The following is a 26,699-nucleotide window of genomic DNA, read 5'->3' on the forward strand; positions in this document are numbered from 1 at the left end:
CTCCAGCCACAAGAGGGCGCTCTATGTGTTCAGTGTAGACTACAGGAGCACTGAGCAGCATAGAGCGCCCTCTAGCGGCTGGAGATGGTAATGTTTTCTCTTGGTTCATTTCTCATGATTCATGTTAAATTAATTTTGATAAGTCGCACCTGACTATAAGTCGCAGGACCAGCCAAACCAAGAAAAAAAGTGCGACTTATAGTCTGGAAAATACGGTATATGGTGAATCGATCAGAGTAACACACACAAGGAAAAGCTGGACAAGTCAGACAGACAGGAAACAAACAAATCTGTATGGCTTGTGTTTCTGCGTTTGACTTTAGACCGAATCAAGACTGTTAAAGAGAATTTACGAAAAAACCAAACCAAACCAGACACACACACGTCGCTGAGATCTCTGATGCATCGTCTGGAAAACACTGGGATTTATTTGAACTAATATCTGAGAAGAAATCATTCATGACAGATGCAGAGTTATTAAAAATAAATGCACACTAAATTAATACACATACATTGTGTTTTTATCAATGCATGTGTGTGTATTTTACAGGGTTTTTATAATTTAAGACTAAAACTAAAACCATAAAAAATACTTTTACTAAAACAACTGAAACTGAAATAAAAATAAATGAAACAACAATATAATTACTAAAACTAAGTGAAATTCAAATATAAAATATAAAAATAATAGTAAAAAAATAATATATATATATATATATATATAAAATGGCAAAACAACTAAATTATTAAATAAAGTGAAAATGGAAAATATAAAAATTATAACGGTAATAATGCAACTAAATTGAAAAAACTTTAACTAAAGTTAAAATGGAAATGGAAAACATAAACATTTAAATGACAAAAAAAATACATCTAAAATATTGAAATTTTAACTTGTATTTAAAATCTAAAATGACAAAATGCAAATAAATTATGAATTTTTTCAACAAAAATAAAAATATTTACAAAATTATTAAAACTTCAAAATGGAAAAGGACAATTTAAAATGAAAAACGAATTTGAATTCTTAAAATCTATAATCGTATCTCAGAGTATTCTAGAGTAACTGAATGATTTTCCAGATGAAGCGACAGAGTCTCGGCTGCTTGTTTGGATCCCTGTTCAGGTCAGAATAAAGTGACCGTACGTCTCTGATGTTCACATACCTGCACTGGAAGCTCTAGATATTTATAGACCTGATCATACATGTGGGGATCCTGCAACTACAAAACAAGATGACAAAAGAAGAACCAAGGACACAATTTAACACAGTGAAACACAAAGAACCGCAATGAAGAACAGTCCACAGAAATATCTAGAAAACACACATGAAAAATAACAAATAAAAAGACAAAGAGTGATGCACGATACAGCGAAGACCATACTGGTATCTATCGTCTGGTTGATAGCATTTAAAAACATTATATTTATAATTAGTCCAAAAATTATTGAAAAATAATTGGTCTGAATTTAATCATATTAAAAGCAGAAAAAAGCGAAAAAAATAAAAAGATGGAGTTAAATAACAGACAAAAATAAATAAATTATGCCCTTTTGGAGAAAAAAAGATTTTTCTATTTATAAATATTGTAATACATACACACACACACAATTTAAAAAAAATATTTAAAATTTTTTTCTATTTATAAATATTTATAAAAATTAACTGCAAAATATTGCAAAAATTGTCATATATATATATATATATATATATATATATATATATATATATATATATATATATATATATATATAAAATTTAAAAAAACTGTATTTGTAAAAATAACTTTATAAATATTTAGAGACATAAATAATGCATATACTTAAAAAAGGTTGTAAAATTAACCAATTAATATGCACAATGCAAAAAAAAAAATTGCAATATATGTTTTTATATAAAATTATGTATCTTTTTTTTTCTTTTAAATATGAAATATGATTCAGAAATGTCTTCGTAAATGAAATGTACCAACAGGAAGGATTGGTCTCAGTATCGGTGCATCAGGTCAGTGTGTGAAGCACAGCTGAAACCATCCTGCTGTCATGAACACATACAAAAACACAAAAGAGATGCACACAGCTCAACAACACATGCACATGCTGTGTAGACGACGTGTATTTCTCAACATTACAAACACAGTGACATTATGTGACATTACGAACTATAAATCATGTCCTCATGCATGCAATCGTTTCGGACCCCATTGACTTTCACTCAACTCTAAATATCTCTTTTATGTTCCACAGAGGAGAAGAAGGTCAGACGAGTTTGAAACGACATGAAGGTCAGTAAATAATGACTGAATGTTTAAAGCGTTCTCAAAGTGTTCTGAGTGCAACGTTAAAAGAACGTAGATAGTTTATATCATGTAGCGCCTAGAGATGGAGTACTTTAAACATTCACCACGATTTCCCTTAAATGTTACACTTGTAGCATACCATACAGATTGAGCGCGTGATTTCAGGAACGCTGTGTTAACACACACACACACACACACACACACACTACTGGGTATTAGGATGTCAATCAGTAATAATAATAACTGTGGATTACTATTATTTTAGTTTTATCAAAAAGCACACAAAATTGAAATAATAGCATGTGAAAGTGAATGTGTTACACCTGAAAATTTGCACTGAAAAAAAAAATTCATGACTTTTATTTTATTTTATTTATTATAAATAGGATTATACCTAAACATTTAAGGCATTTTTAAGTTGTTTTTATAATGATTATTATTTATAAAAATATTAAACAATAGGGAACATTACAGTAGTAATATTTCTAAGTGTGATTGATATTTTTTGTAATAATAATCAGATCACTAGTGTGAAAAACACATATGATTTTTTTAATTTATTTATTTTTTTACAATTATTTCACAGTACAATTGTGAAATTACAACGCTAATATTTATTTTTGTCTTAAATTCTTCATTTTCATCAAACTTTTATTTTGATGGAAAACCACAGGAGAACTTTTCTTTTGATTACACACTTGTGGAGATGTTTGGTGCATGTTTTGGTATCAAATGCATGGTAAAGCGACTCTGAAAACATGAGCTGCTGACCTGTAAATTAACATAGTGCTACGCTTCACTCATGCATTTATTTAGTTGAATTGCAGCCTTTGCCATTTCATAATCGCAATAAACCATATTTCATTTTAGGGCTCTCAAAAAAAACAAATTTGAATTTCGAATATTCGTCAAATTAAAAATAAATATCCATTGGCGCACAAGATGCAATGTAAGTTTCTACATTATATTATGTTCAACTTTATAAAAACATATCTCGAGAATTTAAGGTGGGTTTTCCCCCATCCCACTGCCTCTTAAAATGGAAAATGTACTCTCTGTGTGATTGGCTTTCCGCGCTTTGTATAAAACTATGCATGCATACATGATGCTGTTTTGTTTATAGTTGTTTAAGCAACTTAATTATAATTGGTCTATAAAAAATTTTTAAATATTATTCACTTAACAGTCATGTATTCTAATGCTTTTATTAAATGTGCATTAGTAATATTTTGCTCGATGCAGCATCTTGAGAGATGCAAAAAGCAATTATGCATTGTAAATTTGAATATAATTCGAATTTTGATGATATATAAGATCAAAATTTGAATTTAGTTTTTCAGTCATTTTTCAGTCATTTTGACAGTCCTATTGCATTTTGTGTTTTATTTTGAGTAATCGTGCTGCCGTCGGTGTCCGTGTAGTCGAATCTCTCCTGACAGGCAGCAGTCTGCATATCAATGCATCTATTATTGTCCTCTCACTCAGTTCTGAGAGTATTAAAGATGGCATCACCATGGTAACAGAGGGGAAACTGGCATCATCACTGGCACTGGGTGCCACTAACTAGCCAACAACTGATGTCTGTGATTATTGTTTCTTGTATGATATAATGTATAAAAGATTGTTTCCACCACAAAATAAAATTACGACTTATCTCTTTTAACTTGTGAGACATAAATTCTAAGGATGCAAGATAAATATTCTAAATATTCTGATATAAACTCAGAATTTATATAAACTCAATAGTTGAGATATAAACTCAGAGTTGAGATATAAATTCAGAAATGCGATGTAAACTCTGAATTGCGATATAAATTCAGAATTGCGATATAAACTCAGAATTGAGACGTAAACTCAGAATTGAGACGTAAACTCAGAATTGCGACGTAAACTCAGAATTACGACGTAAACTCAGAATTGCAATATAAACTCAGAATTGAGACGTAAACTCAGAATTGCGATATAAACTCAGAATTGAGATATAAACTCAGAATTGAGATGTAAACTCAGAATTGAGATATAAGCTTAGAATTGAGATGTAAACTCAGAATTGAGATATAAGCTTAGAATTGAGATGTAAACTCAGAATTGAGATATAAGCTTAGAATTGAGATGTAAACTCAGAATTGTGATATAAACTCAGAATTGAGATGTAAACTCAGAATTGAGATATAAGCTTAGAATTGAGATGTAAACTCAGAATTGTGATATAAACTCAGAATTGAGACGTAAACTCAGAATTGCGATATAAACTCAGAATTGCGATATAAACTCAGAATTGCGACATAAACTCAGAATTGCGACGTAAACTCAGAATTGAGACGTAAACTCAGAATTGCGACGTAAACTCAGAATTGCGACGTAAACTCAGAATTACGACGTAAACTCAGAATTGCAATATAAACTCAGAATTGAGACGTAAACTCAGAATTGCGATATAAACTCAGAATTGAGACGTAAACTCAGAATTGCGACATAAACTCAGAATTGCGACGTAAACTCAGAATTGAGACGTAAACTCAGAATTGAGACGTAAACTCAGAATTGCGACGTAAACTCAGAATTGCGACATAAACTCAGAATTGCGACGTAAACTCAGAATTGAGACGTAAACTCAGAATTGAGACGTAAACTCAGAATTGCGACGTAAACTCAGAATTACGACGTAAACTCAGAATTGCAATATAAACTCAGAATTGAGACGTAAACTCAGAATTGCGATATAAACTCAGAATTGACATATAAACTCAGAATTGAGATGTAAACTCAGAATTGAGATATAAGCTTAGAATTGAGATGTAAACTCAGAATTGTGATATAAACTCAGAATTGCGATATAAACTCAGAATTGCGACATAAACTCAGAATTGCGACGTAAACTCAGAATTGCGACGTAAACTCAGAATTGAGACGTAAACTCAGAATTGCGACGTAAACTCAGAATTGCGACGTAAACTCAGAATTACGACGTAAACTCAGAATTGCAATATAAACTCAGAATTGAGACGTAAACTCAGAATTGAGATATAAACTCAGAATTGCAATATAAACTCAGAAATTATATAAACTCAATAGTTGAGATATAATCTCAGAGTTGAGATATAAACTCAGAATTGAGATGTAAACTCAGAATTGAGACGTAAACTCAGAATTGCGATATAAACTCAGAATTGAGATATAAACTCAGAATTGAGATGTAAACTCAGAATTGAGATATAAACTCAGAATTGAGATGTAAACTCAGAATTGAGATGTAAACTCAGAATTGAAATATAAACTCAGAATTGCGATATAAACTCAGAATTTATATAAACTCAATAGTTGAGATATAAACTCATAATTGAGATACAAACTCAGAATTGAGATACAAACTCAGAATTGAGATATAAACTCAGAATTGAGATATAAACTCAGAATTGAGATATAAACTCAGAATTGAGATGTACACTCAGAATTGAAATATAAACTCAGAACTGAAATATAAACTCAGAATTGAGATACAAACTCAGAATTTATATAAACTCAATAGTTGAGATATAAACTCAGAATTGAGATATAAACTCAGAATTGATATGTAAACTCAGAATTGATATGTAAACTCAGAATTGATATGTAAACTAAGAGTTGAGATATAAACTGCAAATGAAAATGCAAAACTAATGCAAACTAATTAAACGACGTGGCACTGGACGAGGAAATCTGAAACTATCAAACACACTTGTGCTGCGCCTTGCGTCGCATTGCGCCGGGTGTATGATAGGACCCATAATTTATGATATAAAATCAAATTTGTGATATATAAACACATAAACTTAAGTTTATGTTTTGCAATTCTGGATATATTTTGCCCTTCTGACTTTTTCACAGAATTTTGTTAAAGCAAAGTCCAAATTTGTGAGATAAGTCAAAATTAGCTTTTTAATTGTTTTATTCTGTGGTGAATCTGCCTTTCATAATAATATTTTACATGTGATGGGTTTAAAGGAAAGTAAGCGCATGTTGTATTTAAGTGTAATCTGTGTTTGAATCGTGGCTTTCAAAGCCGTACACCACGATCCCTGCAGGAGACAAACTCCTGCTGCTCTGAGCTCTTCACCACACACACACACACACACACACACACACACACACACACACACACACACACACACACACACACACAGACAGCTCCTCGGGGAGAGACACAGAGGGCATCTGAAGAGAAGTTATTTCAGGAAAACCTGTTTATCTTCAGTCTGAGTCTCAGTTGTCAGAACTAGTTGAGTTTTGAGTTTAGGAAGTGACTCTGAAACTGCAGTTTGACAACTAGTACAGTAAAGACCTGCAGTTTACAGATGGTTTCTCATGTACCCTGGTACTAAATTATTACAATATTTATGACACACACACACACACACACACACACACGTCTATCAAAATTATATCAATATGAATTTTGATATTTTATAGCAATTTATATAAATGTTTTATCAATTTTCTGCCATTTATCTTCCATTAACATATATATTTTAATATAATCAGATTAAAACATGCAGCTCATTTAACTGAATCCATTTTTCCTGTGACTTTTCCAGTCATTTAATTAATTTGATACAAAATTACATTTAAATAAAATAAAATTATACTTTGGTATTTTTTAATAGTTTGTGTCTGCATTTATATATATGTGTGTGTATACGGTGTGTGGGTGTGTGTGTGTGTGTGTGTGTGTGTATATATAAACACTACAAGGGTCACAATGAGTGATGCTTTAATATATTTATATACTGTTTTAGTATTAATTATTTTCATCTTGGTTTTACTTAAACACATTTAGTTTTCGTTTTATTTTTTGTTTAAATTATAGTAATCTTGCATTGTGCATTTGTTATTTTTATCAGGTTTTTTTTTCAGTTTAGCCTTAATTTAATTAATTTTAAGTTTTAGTAATTGTAGTACTTATTTTATTTTTAAATGAATCATCTGAATGAACCAGTTCAGTGCATGAACCCAGTGTTATTTAAAGAGAGAGATATGTTCATCACTGTTCACTGCACATCAGACTGAGTTTGACTCAATACAGTGTGACATTAAACAGACACTTATTTACATTAGAAGAATGAGCTTGTTAGTGAAACTAGCTACAGTCACTGTTGTAATGTATAGTTATGCTGGGATAGTAATGTCACTGGTCTGAAAGCCAGGAGTTGATCTCACTTGCTCTTTCAGCAGTTTTCCACACATCAGTCACTCCTAATGTAATCTAGTCACGTCTAATCGAATGCAGCCGATCCCACTTCCACTGCATTTCCACACTTAATATGAACGAATGACGGGAAGCAGCTCGGCGCTCTGTGTGTCTGCATGCAAACACAGCCTTTCTGCTTTATAAAGCCTTCGGAAAACAGTTTATATTCTACATAGTGTTTTATTTCCTCATTCTAATGTTGACTCATAGTCATTATGATTACATGATGTGTTTAACACATTTAATTGCATATATTTTTAATGTGTCTTTTCCAGTAATATAATAATTTTCAGTTTCAGTTTTGAAGTCAAAATAATTTCATAATTTTTTTAACAGTTTTATTTTTATTTTTTTTAAATATAAAACTTTTCATGATGATAATTGGATGCTAGTCGCTGCATTACATGTGCAACTTAATTGTATTTTTTCCTTTACAGTACTTTTTGCATGAAACATTTTTTGGTGTCACTGTTGGTTGTTGAAATTATTTTCTTAATATTTTTTTTTTTAAATCAAAATTTTTCCCATTTCTTGAGACAAATATTGAATATTTCCAAAAGGCAAAATAAATATTGACATTAATTTTCTTAATTCATAATATGTTATTATAATTATTATTTATATTAATACATAATAATATAATATAATAATTATTTTAAATATTTAAAATTAAAATTTTATTTTAAATAATTGCATATTTTATTTTATAGAACATTTTATGTTTTTTATTTTTACATTTTTATAATTGATAATACTTTTTAAATTTTTAGATATACACATGCACACACACACACACACACATATATATATATATATATATATATATATATCAATAAATATTAAATAAAAGTTCAGATATTTTCACTGATTCATATCAGTTGTAATGTGAATATTTAATATGATTATCCATACTTTGCATATTTGAAATGATTAAAGTAGAAATGCAATATACATTTAGATATTATGTGTATTTTTTTGAATGCTTTGTTTAAATACAAGGAAACATTTTGACCTGTAGTGTCACCATATACAGTAAAACAAGCGGTTTTACCGCAGTAACGTCACAGAAGAGACGAGAGAATCTGCCTTCATGCGTGAAAACACAATCTGCTGCTAATTAGCCTGTGATTAGCCCGCTGTGTGTGTTGGTCTGTGATCTAAACGCAGTCAGACAACGCCTCATGTCAGGAGAAACGGCTCATTCAAACTCACACACAATGACAGCAAATGACTGAGCAGCGAAAAATGACTGAACAATAACATCCAGTATGTTATTATGTATGTGATTTTAGTGGTTGATTCCCTCAGATGCCACACCCATTCGCGTCTCATTTGCATACAAGCCACACCCCCTCTCAAGTAGCCCCGCCCCTCACCTTCTGTTTCCGCCTCTCTTTCCTCTTGTCTTCTGTGTCCTGCAGCATCTTCTCTCTCCACAAATCGAAGAAGTACGACGGGTTGGTGTAGAACTTCAGCCCTTCCTTCCCATCATCCCTAGAGGCAGACGCAGATCAGATGTGTTCAGTGATGGCGTACTACACACCGTTTGTGCGTGAGAGTAATATGCCGTATGCATAGTTTACATAGTAATCTGTACATTTGCAAAAATGTGCAGTACAGAGAACAATAACAGAGTGCTGTATCCCACAATGCATTGCACTTGACTCGACCTTCCATTTGAAACCATAATATCTGAGAATTATAAATATCTGTTATTTGACTTTTTTGATTGTAAGAATGTATGTACAAAATGTAAATTCTAATAAAAATCATGACATAATATGTTATATAATTATTATTTATATTTTATATAATAATATACATATATTTATATATTATAATTTTTTATTAGGATAATTGGACTGTCAAAATGTTGGCATTTTATAAAAAATTTAATTGAAATAAAATAATTACATAATATCTTATATATTTTATATTATTATTTGTATTTTAAATTATAATAGACATATATTTTCATGATGACAATTGGACTTACAGATGTATGTAATTTCATACATAATTTAACTGAATTAAAAATAATTACATAATATTTCATGTATTTGATCTTGTTTATGTTAAATATACATTTTATATTAAACTATTTTTATAATGATAATTGGACTGTCAAAATGTCTTTTCATAAAACAAAATGAATGTAAAAATATAAAAATGTTCATGTACTTTATAAATATATAAATATATAAATATATATGCATATATATATATATATATATATATATATATATATATATATATATGAAAATAATGTATATATGAAAATAATTAAATAATAGATTTTTTTATATTTATAAATAAAAAATATAAAAAATGTAAATAATATTATCATTCAGAATTAATTGAACATGCAAAAGTTGTATTTTTTACTCCTTTTTTTGTTTGTTTTTACAAAAAAAGCTCAGATTTTTTGGTTTCAGCGTTGATTTAGTTGTGAAATTATTTTCGAACCTAAAAAAATATTTTAACCCAAATATTAAATTATTTTATGTGTTAAAAGAAATGATCTATATATATTTTGAATATTTCCAAAAGGCAGAAAAATAATAGCTTAATATGAGATTGTATTATTAATTAATATGTAATTTTCCAGCTCTACTGCACATCCCTAAATGTGAAAATGGCAAAAACAGAGCTTTGATCACAGGAATAAATTACATTTGAACAGATATTCACATAGAAAACAGCCGTTATAAATGGTAATAATATAAAACAATATATACTGTATTTTTAATCAAATAAATGCAGCCTTGGTGAGCAGAAAAGACATCTTCTGTAAAATGTATAATAAAGATTGAAGATGAGCACCATGCAGAAAACGTGCAGACATTTGCACCATTTTTAGCAGGAGTTGAAGACAATGGTTTTACATGAGGAGAGGAAACAACTGTCCTGATGTCTAATAAAATAACCTCCGGTGCCGGCGTCTTCATGAAGTAATGAGGGAACGTGTGAAGAGTGAGAGCTCATGCATATTACACAGCTCTCAAAATAAATGTTCCAGCCTCCAGTAACAAGCATTAATTCCAGAAACACTCGCTCGGTGTGAAAACAGCAGCAGAAACACATCAAAACTGCATAAATGAGATATCAGGATATCACTGTTTGATTGCATAGTTCATGGATTATCAACTAAAAGTCCTCGGGAGAAATAAAAAAAGACACCAATGAGTCACTAACACTAAAAATATTATTGAGTGGAGAAGCAAAGTGACAAACAATATTAAGTCTTGAATGGCAGAAATGGGCTTGCATATGTTCTCATTGTTGTTCGTGTTATGTCAGTAATGTTGAGGTGATGTCTCCAGATGCTGTCTGCGTGTGAATATTTCCGTGGGGTCTGATGTGTGAATGTGGTTCTGACCTGTAGGGCGTGAGGATGTTCAGCGGCGGAGGTTGTTCGCACAGCTCATACGTCTCCTGCATGGGGACGGGAAGAGACTGACGCTCGAACAGCTGCTGGTCCTGGATGGTGGAGCTGCGGAAGGCCTTCCTCATGGTGATGTCCTGAAGAGACACTGAGACACAAACACACAGCATTCACTGACGGACATCTGCTTATATCTGCAGGTGAGGCTGACCGAATGTACAGAATGACCTTTAGATGGAAGTTTTCAGCTTTTCATAATTAAAGTCAGTACTATAATGACTAATTGACCTGTATATTGGTAATGCACAGTCCAAACTTCACAAAAAATGGTGCAGATGGACATCAGGACACTGTGATTAAACATGCCAAATCTCATTCATTTACACCGATAGGGGGCGCTGTAATGTAAAAAAAAACTTTGAATTTGAGTTGAACTTTGGATCTATGACTGATGCATTTTAAGAGTGAATAAATCAGATTTAGACTAGATGGAAACAGTCAAACAGTTTCAATTCTTCGCTCTGAATCTTCTATTGATTTTGAATCTGGACGACACGTGGGTTTACATTTTCCCAGTGATTAATAAAAACCTACTTTTTCAAGCCCATTTTTGTCCCGTGTACATGACGTTTAGCATGTAGCATCTAGAGATGGTCCAGATTAAGATTTGTCAATTAATTTTGATTCATCTCATTGCTTGGCAGATGCAAGCCAATACTTGTTTTGAATGTGGTCCATAATGACTAACAGACCTGTAAATTGTTAATGCAGAGTCCAAACTTCACAAAAAATGGTGCAAATGTACGTTAGGACAATCTGAGTAAACATGCCAAATCTGAATAATTTACAGCGATAGGGAGCACTATAACATAAAAAAATATTGTGAAGAAACTTTTCATTCCTTGGTAGATTCAAGCCAATACTTAATTTAGAACGAGGCCCATACGTACTAATTGACCTGTGAACTATTAATGCAGAAACCTCAGTAATTTACACAGAGGGCGCTATAATTAAAGAAAATAGTGTGCAATTTGCATCAAGGAAAGTGAAAATTTCTAAATAAATTTCTGTATTGAATCATTTTTTCTTCAAATGTGACTATTATTATTGTTAGACTTATTTAATATTGATGCTTATTATATTACTCTTGAGACTTTTTAAATAAGTCACTTGAACACTATAAAAAAACAAAACAAATTCAAAGTTGTAAATAAAACAAAGATTATTGCAGTATGTTTTTCATCTTTTTTCAAAATTTCTGGTCTAATTCAGTGCCATTTCTTTGTGAATACACCTTTTTTCTTTCATTGAACTTTTGTACTTCATTAAAGTTTCTTTAACAAAACCGTTTTGGAGAGTGAAGTAAAGTAACGCACAACCTCGAGAGCCATTAATCATAATTTGAAGTAAAGCTTTGGATGTTTGTCAAGAGTGTGTTTTTCTCTCCACACATATTCTCATCTCTTTGTCTTTTTCCTGCTATCCAGGTGTATTTCCATCACTCTTGTGTACCAACGTCTTTATTTCTCTCTTGCTGACAGGCAGCTGGTGACACTGAGGTTGAAATTAAAGTGTAATTAAATCATTTGAATGGCGCTGTCTGATGTCAGAATAATCACCGAACCGAGAGCTCTCTCAGCATCATTGTAATCAGCTAATTGTCCCAATTATTGTCAGACAATACAAAACCATACTTACTGCTAAAGTAATTTATGCTAATTAGGTAATTTTGCATGCAAATGCAATTGATCCGTTGCTTGGCCAATGGTCAGGGTCTGCCAATTCTGCTTTATTTATTTATTTATTTACTTTTGGTGTTATTGTTGTTATTAGATACCACAAATAAACTTATGCATGTTTTTTGTTAACTCTAGCATCATTACAAGTGCTCAGAATGCTCAGACTTTTACCTAGTGGATGATAAAATACCAGAAAAAGACTACATGCATTGCATTATTAGAAGAAAACACCGGCAACTACTCCGAAATCCACTCAACATTTAAGTGCTTTTAAAACACATTAATGTTTTTTCTTTTGCAATTAAAGGCCACATATACAGACACATAAATACAGAATAATCACTTTGAAATAATATACTTTAGTGCAAAGTAAATGTAATGTTTTCAGACACTTAATCGCATGTTAATTTCAATTAAATAAAGATATATTATATTTTCCACTTATTTATAATAGTGTGTGTTTACACAGAAAAACGATGGACGATGTAATGGGAAAACCAAAAACCTAGATGTTCTTTAAAGTAAAACTTTTAATTTGACATTATTATAAAGTGCACTTTCAAAAGTGTGTTAAGTACACTTAAGTTGCTTTTTATTTTATTAATATATTCTATGCAAATGCATTTTTAAAAAATATACTTATAAGATTTTAAGTACACATTCAGTACACTAAGTGCCCTTCTTTTTAACAAGGGTTTTTAACGAGACAAAATTAAGTCAAACAAAAAATGATATGAGGTTTCTATTTGTTTTGCATGATGTATTGTTACCAAAATATGTGTCTGAATACAAATTACAACATAAAGAAACAAGATAATTAAAAAGTTGGCAGGACGTTTGAGTCAGTCGTGATGTTTATGTTGGTTTGAGAAGAGAAGTGAATGCATTTTATAAAACTTAAGGTGTTTTAATGGTGCTCTTGTCTGTTTTGCAGTTTGAAAGACATGATCCGTGTGAATTAATTCATAAGGCACGAGCTCCCCGACATCTGAAGATTTTCTTCTTTTGTGTTCCTCAGATGAATAAGCTGCGTGTGGGTTTGAAGCGACACAAAGGTGAGTAAATGATGACGGCTTTTATAGGAAAATCTTTACATGCAAAAGAGCGAAAGCCACAGGGACGGTTTGTCGATATCTGCCAAGAATGGAGCCATGCGGAAGAATGAACACTCTTTCAGAGCTTTTATAACTGATGTGAATCACACTCTCAGTTAATCAATGTGTGTGTGTTTATTAGCAGCTCTTCTTCAATATCCTCTATGGGCAGAAACAGCAACATCTTTAATGTTTCCATCTGTTTTCAGTGAATGTTTTTCCTTCTCTCTTTGAAATCCTCTCCAGTCCTTTTTCTCAAAGTCAAATATTTCAGTCAGTGTGGTTTAAATACGTTAGAAGAATATTCAGATTCATGTAAAACATCATGTGGGCCTTTCATGAACATATCTGACAACAACACTGGATTGATTAAAACCTAAATAAAACGAATAATAAACAAATCAATAATGAACAAATTAATTACTTAAAACTAAATAAATATAACTGAAATACAATAAAAATTTAGATAGAAATATTTTATTACATGCATAAACTTTCTTTGATTTCATAAACTTTTATTTATTTTATTAAGGCAACATTTCTCTCTTTTTTAATTATACAGATATATTAAAAACAAACTAAATTACATAATTGGTAATTTTTTGTGCAATTCCTGAGTGAAAATATATATTTTAAACGGGTTTGTATTATATACTTTTATTATATTATATATTATATATATTTATTGTTTTAAACATTGTAGACACTTACTGTATATGTATATATACACATATATTTTACATTTATGCAGAAGTTTTTATCCAAAGAGCCCTTTTTTGTAAAATGGATTTGCTCCAGTAATTTTCTAAGGGGCTAGGTTTCTAAGTCACAACTTCTTGCTACTGGGGTTCCTCAAGGCTCAGTACTTGGACCACTTATCTTCTCCATCTACATGTCATCTTTAAGATCTGTCATTCAGAGGCATGGCTTTTCTTATCACTGCTATGCTGATGACTCTCAACTCTACTTCTCATTCCAACCAGATGACCCGACGGTAGTGTGTGTGTGTGTGTGTGTTTGTGTGTGTGTTACTCACACTCCTCTTCTTTAGGGTCGAGCTGAGTGACGCTGATTGACAGGCGGTCGACTCTCTCTTGAAGCGAATTCACTCGAAAAGTGAAGGAATGAGCTTCATTAAAGAGCTCTCCGAACAAATCCTCCGCATATTTACCTGAACACACACAAACCAGAGGCGGATTACAGACACACACACACACACATACCCAATCAAAACTAACAGTGCTTTATTTTCATCATAATTAACCTTAAAGTTTTAGTTCTTGTTATAATTCTAAATTTTTTTATTATTACTGCAAAAAAAAAATGAGCACATGATAAAATTAGCTTTTGTTTAAATTAAGGCAGTTCAACAAATCAATTATAATAATAAAAAATGATCAAATGAGGCAGCAAAAGGTATTTTTTAATACATTTATACAATTTATAAAATATAACATATCTAAACTTTTTCTTTATATTTTTGAAGTTCAACTGATTTGATCTTGATCAATAAATATTATTAAAAATATAATTTTTTTTCTTCTGATTTTAGGTTTAGGCAGAGTATTGTACTTGACTGCAGATGTGTCACATGAGAAGTGCTGTGTAGAGACAGAAGTGTGTGTGTGATCTGGACTCACTCAGGCTGCTCAGCTGACGGATCACGTTGGCCAGAGAGATGTTGGTCACACACTCCAGCTCGTTCTTGATGCTGTGTGGCAGAGCTGTGTGACACAGGTGACGAGGCTCAATACTGCGCTTGACCAGCGGCATCCTGATGCTCTCGCTCGCTCACCACACCTGAGAGAGAGAGAGTCACTCGCTCATTCACCACACCTGAGAGAGAGAGAGAGAGAGAGAGAGAGAGTCACTCGCTCGCTCACCACACCTGAGAGAGAGAGAGAGAGAGAGAGAGAGAGTCACTCACTCACTCGCTCGCTCACCACACCTGAGAGAGAGAGAGAGAGAGAGAGAGAGTCACTCGCTCGCTCACCACACCTGAGACAGAGAGAGTCACTCGTTCGCTCACCACACCTGAGAGAGAGAGAGAGTCACTCGCTCGCTCACCACACCTGAGAGAGAGAGAGAGAGAGAGAGAGAGAGAGAGAGTCACTCACTCACTCGCTCGCTCACCACACCTGAGAGAGAGAGAGAGAGAGAGTCAGTCAGTCACTCACTCACTCATTCACCACACCTGAGAGAGAGAGAGAAAGTCACTCGCTCGCTCACCACACCTGAGAGAGAGAGTCACTCACTCGCTCACCACACCTGAGAGAGAGAGAGAGAGAGAGAGTCACTCGCTCGCTCACCACACCTAACAGAGAGAGAGAGAGAGTCACTGGTTTACACAATAAGAATGAATCATGTAGCTGAAAAACAGATTCTTATATGGGTCAAAATTATAAATTTTTCTTTTATGCCAAAAATAATTAGCATATGAATATCATGTTCCATGAAGATATTTAGTAAATATCCTACCGTAAATTTATCAAAACTTAATTTTTGATTAGTGATATGCATTGCTAAGAAATTCATTTGAACAACTTTAAAGATTATTTTCTCAGTATTTAGATTTTTTTTTTGCCCCCTCAGATTCCAGATTTTCAAATAGTTGTATCTCAGACAAATCTTTTGGAGCTGTGAACGCTCCTTTGTTATGTCTGACTGATTCGATTTGCAGTGTCTCAAAAAAATGACCCCATACAAACACCCCACAGCCTTTGCATAAAGACCAATCACAGAGAGACGCCAGCAGCCTATCAGACCACAGCCAGCTCCACCTCAGCCAATCAGAGCGCAGCCAGCTCCGCCTCAGCCAATCAGAGCACAGGACAGCTGTAGATGCGATCGGCCCAACAGCTGGTTTCCATTAGAGTCTCCTGAGGTTCTCTTGTATGAAACAAAAGAGCCGAGAGAGAGCAGACTCTTATGTAATGCACACATTATCGCTCGTGAATCCACGGATCTGTGTCTCATTATGTCTTCATCTCAACTAGTGAACTCTCATTTGTGTTTCCTTTGACCTGCTGCATTGTCTGTACACATTCCCAGGGAATGCACATTTGCATAAAATAGTTTAACAAATGCATAAATATACATGTACAACAAACTGCATGGCATGCTCTATCCCAGAATGCACTGGATGGAGCTGGGATAATGCAGACCACACATTTTAACAGCTCTGATTTGAGTCATTATTTGATTCAGGCTGCCAAAAGACATTTTATGCCAAATTTATTTCATAGATAAGTAAATATGTATGTAAAGTGAAACAATTATCAAATTATCCAAAATATCAAAATTTTGTGTGCATGTATTATTTTTTAAATATATTGCTTTACCATGTTTATCTATCTATCTATGTAGTCTTAGATTATATTTTGAATGCAACAAATGTTGATATTAAGAGCATGAATATATTATCTTATTTTTACAATCTATATCTTAAATTGCAATGTAAATGTTAAATCTAAAATACAAATATTTTGGCAACAAAATCTGTGAATTCTTTATTATTTTTAGTTTGTATGTTCAAACCACGCGACTGTGAACACTCTCAAGTTGAAGAGGTTTTCAGCGAGTGCTGGAGAGCGTCTCTTCAGATCCAGGATCAGTCTGTTCTGTGTAATTGAATGAGAGTAAATGGTTTGCTCGCGTCCGCTGTGACCTTCACCACTGATGTGTCAACCTGCATGAATTAATAAGACACCCGAGCTGAGGCTGATATCCCAGAGTGCTTTGCTCTTATCTGCATCTATGGCCAACTCTGGACACACACACACACACCACACACACACACACCACGCACACGCACGCACGCACACAGTCCACAAATAACACACCAGTCACAACCTGAGAAGCGAACGAGACTCTGGTGCCTCTGATGTGAAGCTCATTGATCCAGCTCTCTAAATTAGAGTTGCATGATTAAAATTAACTCTGACATCCATTGGAACGAGTGTAACGGTAGAATAATCATTCGGAGAAACTGATTAGCATCGCTCTGGTCAACAGTGATGTTAAATACGACAACACACTGATGAATCCTCAGGAGAAATCACAGCCTGCTGCTTCTGTGAAGAAACTCACACAGTGCATATATATGCATTACTTTTATATTTTATAATTGTTTCTGCATTACACTTTATATTCTATATCATATTTGCTATATAAGATATATAAAATAAAAAATAATTAAAGAAATACACACAATATAATAGTATAATATATAATTAGTTTAATATCAAATATGTTATCAAATATAAAGTGCAATATACAAAATATTTATAAAAGTATTATATATATATACACACACACACACAAATTTTAACATAAAATGATTTTAAAATATTTATATAAAATATAAAACATAAAAAAATTAAATTATATAAAATTATATAATATAAAAATATAAGTTATACTTTTACTATATATATATATATAAGACAATGTGTTAAATCCAAATTTCAATTACTTCAAATCATAATTACATATTTAGTCACAAATGCTCGATTTTGCCCGATCACATTTATGATAATGAGGTTCTGTGTTTTAAACACATTGATTATTCTAAAACAGATTAAATAATACAAACCTTATCTAACTCAAAAGCTAAAGATTTCTGGGGACTCAATAGCCCTGCACAACTGGGGTCCCACAAGGATCGATTCTGGGACTCTTGTCGTTCAGTATTTACATCAATGATCTTCCGGTCTGCAAGGGCATAGACATCATCATTTACGCAGATGATGCCGTCATCTATGTACATGGGAGGGATATGGAGCAAGTAGCCACTAAATTGTCCTTAGCCATGGACAAAATAAGTAACTGGCTTAAATCTTCTCTAAATATTGAAAAAACTGTTGGAATGTATTTCGCTAAGTCCAATAAAGTTAAAGATATGCCTAACATCTATGTTAATGGATGACATGGATAACATCGTGACTGAGACAAAATATCTAGGTGTGTAGATGTTTTAAAAAACATATCAAAAGAATGTGCAACTCCATTAAATATGATATCTCCATCTTTAGACACATTAGGAATATTTTGACAACCGAAGCATCTTTCATGTATTTTAATGCCATGATCTCTCCACACATCTCCAACTGTTTGTCCTGTTGGTCTCAGGCCACACTTAAACCACTCAGATTAGTCTATAATCGGGCGTTAAAGGTGCTTGACGGAAAAGCCCCTCGCTATCATCATTGCAATATTCTCAGTTACTATAAAGTATTACATTTTGACTCCCTAACTCGATATACAAATTTTGTAAAATAAATTGTTCTATCCTGAAGAGATCCTCTGCCTTTGCACAGACAGCCTTCTCATTTAATATTGTCCCTGACATATAAATAAATACATGTATACAATAAATATACATGAAGGAATTACTAAGTAAGTTTTTTAAAACTATTAAATATACAAACTGTTAAATATATTAACTATTCTAAATACCGAGCATTCAGCGATACACATTCAGAACTGCTGCGTCACACAATCAGCCAATCAGAATGTAGCACTTGGAATTTTGGACCAATGACAATGAGATTTCACAGTGGGCGGAGCTACACGATATCTACCGAGTGATCGATCTCGTTGCTCATCACGGCTGATAATTTAAGTCTCAGATTAATCTGGAAGGGAGAGTTCTAATCACTTTAAACTGTACAATTTCTGTGTACAGTTTGAAGCTCGGATCCATCTGGTTAACTTTCATCAAATGATTTTGTCGTTCTAGTCTCATATCCTTCTATTTTCGTTCTTAGGCGCTCGTGCACAAACATTGACTTAGATGCCACTCAGAAGATGGACAGATGCCAAACGCTCGTCTCAATGTAATATTTCTCATATTAACAGGACATTTCAAACCCCAAAGTGACATTGAGGAACTAAACGATGCACTAAACCTGTGCTGTTCATTACTGATACATAAAACAACATAATGTGTATTTTAAAAATGGTAAAAATACAGTTTTGTGGCTGGCAAAAAATGTTTATCACTGATAAATGTTCATGATAACTTGCAAACTGTATGCAAACGGCCAGCTTCTTTAAACAATTCCAGTTTTTTAAACTAAAATAAAATTAATGCATATTACTTCCTATTTCCTAATGCATATTATTTCCTTGAATGTTTTTATTTATACATATATTATTATACATATTATAATACATATTATAGATATGTGTGAAATAAGTTGTTAAATGTTGTAATTAATCTCATTTAGCAATTTGCATTATTAAATATAAATGTTTAACCAATTTATAATTTTCCAATTATTTTATGCATGTTCCTATTTTACTTTGTAATAATAATATATAGTAAAAAAATCATAATATTTTTTCATTTTTCATTATTACATTTTTTTTTAAATAGTGCTGTCAATCCTCTTTAAAAAATGAACTAATCGCACAATTTTTTCTGAAATTATCAAATTTTTAAGTTTTATATATACTTTTATATTGTAAAAATTCCATGTTCAATCTTTAAATTAATGTAGAACCAACATAACGACACTATATTTGTAATATTTGTTTAATGGCATCCACCAATACTACTGAATTTTAAGAAAATGATGCTGAAAATACAGCTGCACATCAAAGAAATAAATTGCAGTTTAAAATATTTTCACACAGATAACAGCTGTTTTGAACTTGAATAATTTTTCAAAATTTTACTGTATTTTTTATTAAATAAATGCAGCCTTGGTGAGCAGAAGAAACTTCTTTAAAAAATTATTTTAAATCTTACCGACATCAACCTTTTCTGTATTTGTAATTAATAAAAAAAAATAATAAAAAAGCAATTATTTAGATCTCATTTAAGGGATATTTTTACTGGAAAACTAATTTTATATATCTTTTTTTTTTTTTTTTTTGGAATGTAGAATTTACTTTGATTTGTTTCTGCAAGTCATGTTTCAAAGTGTTTAATTCCTTAAATAGTATGGATCTGCTGCCATCTATTAGTTTTATTCGTGACGTCTCTCTGTGCCAGTTGGCATCGGCAGCCAGTTCGATTTATTCCTGTAAAACAGAATTAAACTCTCAGCCTCTCGTCTTTTCTTCACCTTTGGGATCATTTTATAAACACAGAGTCAAGCTGACTGACAGAATGTGTGTGTGTGTGTGTGTGTGTGTGAGAGAGAGGGAGAGAGAGAGAGAGAGTGTGTGTGTGTGTGTGAGAGAGAGAGAGAGAGAGAGTGTGTGTGTGTGTGTGTGTGTGTTCAGTCAGCACCGAGACTCTTTCATCCACCGTTTCTCGGTCCATTTCCTGTCACTACAGTGAAGGTAATTCTTGAATATGATTACGGTATTGTGTTGTATTTTGCTGCATTCATAACACAGAGTCTGTTGTTATTGGGCTCTGATTACAAGTGTCTCCCATCACCCTCTCTGTTTGTTGTCCTGATTTATATCTGCGCCGCTGATCCTGAACACAGGTTTCTTCAGCTTCAGTAATAGTTTAAATCACAGGAGCTCGTCGAGTTGGTTTCCAGTCAGTTTTCTAACTCCACTTCTGTATTTAACTGCATCAGGATCACAATCACATGAGTTTGATGGAGTTTATCAGTGGTGATGATTCTGATTCATTCTGGTGAGTCATTTGAATCGGTTCGCCAAAACGATTCATTCACTGATTCATTCGGTGACCGTTGCAACCGATTTAAACAAGTATGTAGAAACAAATAGGAGTTGTGTTCATTTAATTGATTTTATATATTAAAAAGCACAAAATCTTTATAAAAATGTTTTTCTATTTGAGTTTTTCTCACACGATAATGAAGCAGATTTATTTTTCCTCCACTGTTTGAATTAATATTGTCAAGCTAATCATAAAAAAACCCTAAAAAATCTTTTTTTTTTTTCTTTCTTCTTGTGTCACTTAAACTACTTTAAAAGTTTCGGTTTAGTACAATCTTGAGTGTCTTCTGCTAACCAAGGCTACATTTATTTGATAAAAAATACATTAAAAATTTTGAAATATTATAACAATTTAAAATAACGTTGTCTACATGAATATCTATTAAAATATAATTTATTTCTGTGATGCTCCGCTGTATTTTCAGCATCATTCCTCCAGTCTTCAGTGTCACATGATCTTCAGAAATCAGAATAATATGATGATTTACTGCTCAAGAAACATTTCTGATTATTATCAATGTTGCTGCACAATATTTATGTGGAAACATTTAATTTTTATGACTCGGAGACAAATAGAACGTTCAAAAGAACAGCATTTATTTGAAATAGAATCTTTTGTAACATTATAACTGTCTTTGATGTCACAATGTAACGCATCCTCAATGAATAAAAATCGTATTTGTATATATGTATTAGTGCAGATCATGTCTCGTCTTCCTCAAAGACACTCATTAGATTAGCATCGATCTTTTTCCATCAGAAAGGGTTTTGTGTTCAGCTCGTTGTGTGTTGCTCCTCGGGCTCTGTGTCTTTGTGACGCAGCGTGTTTGTCGTACATGAACACCGCGGTCAGATTCCCGCCTGGAGCGCGTCTGTCAGGACACATCGGGTGAGTCAGGAGATGAGACACGAGCCGCGCCCAGGATTTATGTAACGATTACCCCCGCAGGCGCTCAGCTGCGACCTCTGACCCCGAGGAGCCCGTGTAACCTTGAGCGCTGGATAAAGGACGCTCGCGCCGCAGCTGAATGTGACCCAAATCTCAGCTTTTTCATATGCGACACAGATCTGTTTTTCTGGATGACGCCGTTGCCAGAGCTCACTGGAGAATTAAGCAACCTGCCCTGACAAAACAAGCCAAAATAAGAGACGAGCCTTTCCAAAGGAAGCCAACATGAGGATAGAAACTCCTTCAGCTCATCCGAACAGGAGGAAAAGAGAGAGAGAGATGGAGAGATTAATACATAACAAACTGCTTCACGTATCTGGGTCATTTTTTTAAACTGAGGAGAAATATTATATGTATTTGAGATTATTATAATGTGATAAAAGTCAGATTGGAATAGAAAAGATTAAGCAAGAAATTAAGGTTTTTGTCCGTCAAGGATGCATTGAATTCAAATAAATGATTTCTATTCATCTGTGAATGTTAAAAATAAATAAAATGCATCAAAAATATTTATGTTTTTAACATCGATGATGATCAGAAATGTTTCTTGAGCAGTAAATCATCATATTATTCTGATTTCTGAAGATCATGTGACACTGAAGACTGGAGGAATGATGCTGGAAATACAGCGAAGCATCACAGAAATAAATTACACTTTAAAAACAGCTGTTTTAAACAGTAAAAATATTTCACAATTTTTACTGTATTTCCGATCAAATGAATGCAGCATTCATCTACAAACAATGTAATGCGAAGCATCCGAACATTTGATTTATAGACACCTACTGTCCTGAATTAGCCGTATGCACCTGCCGCTTCGCCTACCACTTCCCAGAATAGCTCATTATGGGATGGCGGACAAACACTGATCGCTTCAGCCTTCACTTTTTCACTAAACTAATGTAGGCGATCGGCTCCTTCTGTTTCCTCTCTTGCCCAGAGATGTCAAACAGAAGGAGTATTGCCTCCATCTCAACCTCTCATACACACACACACACACACACACACACACACTTTCTATCTCTGATAGTTTTCTACACACTTTATTTTTCTCATCTCTCACTCTCACTTTTTTTTGTGCCGCATTCTGTCTGGAGGCAGTGCATAAAAATAAGCACAGAGAGCGTTGGAGAATAAAGTAGGAGTGAATTTCCTCCTGCGAGCTTCATCACCTTCTGCTGCGTCCTACATATGTGGATCACAGAGATTTCAATTAGCAGTTAACATATGCATTAATTGATAAAGTGCCCCATTATGCCTTTCAGAATATTGCCTTCATACAGTGTGTAATGTCGCTGTATATGAATGTAAACGATGTAACGTTATAAAGCCGAAAGCCACCCAATCAGAAGTGAATCTGTGCTGTTTATAATAATCAATATTTTCATTTTCACTCTGTATGGTTGTGTTTTTCTCCAGTTCAGTCTCTGTTGTAATTGTGATGATTTTTCAATTATTCTTTCTGTTAGTTACAATGAAATACAAGCAGGTTTCTTTCTTTATTGATTAACTCAATTCAACGATTTGCTCAAACACGCTGATCCGTTCGGGAGCGATACAAGTGATTCATTGAATCGTTCACTCACAGGATTTGTTCAAACAAGCTGATCCATTCAGCGCTAAAATAAGTGATTCACTGAATCATTCATTAACATGATTCGTTCCAACACGCTAATCTATTCAGCAATGAACACAAGTGATTAATTGAATCATTCACTTAATGATTTGTTCAAACACGCTGATCCGTTCAGGAACGAAACAAGTGATTCATTGAATCATTCACTCAGAGGATTTGTTCAAACACACTGATCCGTTCAGGAACGAAACAAGTGATTCAGTGAATCATTCATTCACATGATTTGTTCAAACACACTAATCTATTCAGCAATGAACACAAGTGATTAATTGAATCATTCACTTAATGATTTGTTCAAACACGCTGATCCGTTCAGGAACGAAACAAGTGATTCGTTGAATCATTCACTCAGAGGATTTGTTCAAACACACTGATCCGTTCAGGAACGAAACAAGTGATTCAGTGAATCATTCATTCACATGATTTGTTCAAACACACTAATCTATTCAGCAATAAAATAAGTGATTCATTGAATCATTCACTCACAGGATTCGTTTTAACATGCTGATGCGTTCAGCAATAAAACAAGTATTCACTGAATCATTTACTCAAAAAATTTGTTTAAAGACGCTGCTCGGTTTAGCAACGATTCAAGTGATATCCTGATTCATTCACAGAAATCAGATTCAGAATCAGGAACAAAACAAATAATTCATTGAATCATTGACTCAAATGATTCGTTCTGCAACTCTGCATTCATTCAAGTAAATTTCTTTATGAACAAGTCATTGAATCATTTAATATATACTGATACAAACCCTACAGTGATATTCGTCTCATTTCACTCACTCTCTGTTCAGTGAAATGAATGAGCTATTTAATTAATTTTAACAGTTAAATGTTTTATTTTTATTAGTGCAAATTTCCCACACACGTTGACATACAATATTTAATTATGTTCTAAATTAGAAAACTTATTATAATTATAATAAACACAAATAATTAGTCCACCTCTTGAGTCTTTTGTTCATTTGTCACGTGAACAAACGAACGAACTTTTTATGAACGACTCACGGACGCACAAAACGGTTCATTCTGCTGTGGTTTTATTTGGATCTGTTTTCACTGGCAGAGCAGACAAAATAACTGCTAATATTGGGTCAAGTTTATTTTATTTAACTTTTAATTTGATTTCCCGCTCATTTGAGTCACCAGTGTGCTCACTTCTGATTGGCTAACGCACCACCGTCGCTCATTGATATGCACGCCACGTTGGCTCTGATTGGCCGTGAGTCATTCATCAGCAGCAGCTTCCTGTAAAAATCAAGTGCTTGCTGAGTAACTGTTGCTCGTTCGCTAATGCACTCACTAAGTGATTGGAGAACAGAGAAAGGGCAGAACTGAAGTCTGGGAATGACATGCAAATCACAAGAATTTGTAATTGAGCGGCCACCCACTCTGTGTAAATATCGGCCCTTAATTCAAACCAGACGCTAGTTAGTGCGCGCACACACACACACACACACACACACAGAGAAGAAAATTGGGGTCAGATGCATATAGAAGTGCTCAGCATTGCATGGTCTGAAGAACAGAGCGGAGGAGGGGAGTGAAATGCGCTTGTAAAGATGTAAATGTTCAGCTTCCTCTGCTGCAGTAATTGAGTATCAGTGTTGCAACGCGGCGTAACCTCTTGCTAATTCGGCTCCACTTCAATTATCACGTTTTGAAGCGCGCTGCTGCGTCTTGTCCGAGAGAGACAATGAAAAACTACTTTGATCTGATGTTTATAAAAATACATTCTCCCAGAATGTTCTGGAGAGTTCAGAACAAACATATGTCAACAGAATGTTATGTGTTCGCAAACAGTGATGAGGTTTTTTTGGGGGCGGAGCCAATCTGGTGGCAGAAAATTACAGTTTAAAAGGAGCAGCCTTTGAAAGCCTTTAGGGCTGCACAATTAATCGAATTTCTAATTGCGATTACAATTATGGATGCCATAAATACGTAACTGTTCAATTCGGTAATTAATCGTTTAAAGTCCACTTACGTTAATCTACGTGCTTAAGATGCGTGTTTCTGTGAAGAAATTAAAAGACATTTCAGGCTTACTATTATAGAAAAGCAATAAAAGTATTCAGCTTGTTTATTTTCATATAAAATTACAGCTTGCAGTTGCATCAAACAATGGTATAAACATCATTCATTGTATGATAATTGTAATTAATAATCGCAATTACAATTTCAATTGAATAATTGACAATTACGTTTTTTTGTCATAATTGTGCAGCCATAGAAGCCATGGAATAAAATAATTTTTAAAAGTACATTTTTGTTTATATTTCAAAATTCCGAATTTTTTTCTCGCAATTCTGAGATTATATCTAAAAATTCTGATACGAAAAATCAACTCGTCATTCTCTCTTTTCTCTTCGGCTCAGAATCAGGAGTTTATATCCCATACTTCTAGATTTTTTTCCTCAGAATTTAATTTTCATTCCTTCGGAACTTGCAATTGTTGAGTTAAATTGAGTTATAAAATCCGAAATTGCATTTGCAAGAAAAAAGCAAGAATTGTGCGATTAAAAGTAAATATTATAGGTTTAAATAGTAGCTATTTCATGCTGTAACTGCATGCCTAATACAATATGTCCCCTATGATCTGGCGTCTTTGATGAAAGTATCCAAAACACAACAAAACATCTTTTCTCTTATTATATGGATTTTGCCCGTTTCCCTCCACTTGTTCCCAGTGTTTTTCTGCACTCTACTCCAAATTGGT

General features: G+C 33.2%; 1 protein-coding gene across 3 annotated transcripts in view; it reads right to left on the reverse strand.

The window, feature by feature from the left end:
* Nucleotides 1–26,699, reverse strand: part of LOC127938050 (actin-binding protein WASF1-like) — a 38,241-nt gene that overhangs the window by 6,506 nt on the left and 5,036 nt on the right. The window contains exons 2-6 of one of the 3 annotated variants that reach the window (XM_052534438.1): nucleotides 15,386–15,545; nucleotides 14,782–14,916; nucleotides 10,907–11,060; nucleotides 8,904–9,021; nucleotides 1,167–1,223 (exon numbers count right to left, since the gene is read on the reverse strand). In XM_052534438.1, coding sequence (XP_052390398.1) covers nucleotides 1,167–1,223; nucleotides 8,904–9,021; nucleotides 10,907–11,060; nucleotides 14,782–14,916; nucleotides 15,386–15,518 — 597 coding nt within the window. In that variant the 5' untranslated portion in view covers nucleotides 15,519–15,545. Of the gene's footprint in view, nucleotides 1–1,166; nucleotides 1,224–8,903; nucleotides 9,022–10,906; nucleotides 11,061–14,781; nucleotides 14,917–15,385; nucleotides 15,582–26,699 lie in introns of all 3 variants that reach the window. The other 2 variants (XM_052534439.1, XM_052534440.1) reach the window with 2 other exon arrangements.

The sequence above is a fragment of the Carassius gibelio genome, chromosome A20, assembly GCF_023724105.1.
Source record: "Carassius gibelio isolate Cgi1373 ecotype wild population from Czech Republic chromosome A20, carGib1.2-hapl.c, whole genome shotgun sequence".
In the NCBI taxonomy this organism is placed as follows: Eukaryota; Metazoa; Chordata; class Actinopteri; order Cypriniformes; family Cyprinidae; genus Carassius; species Carassius gibelio.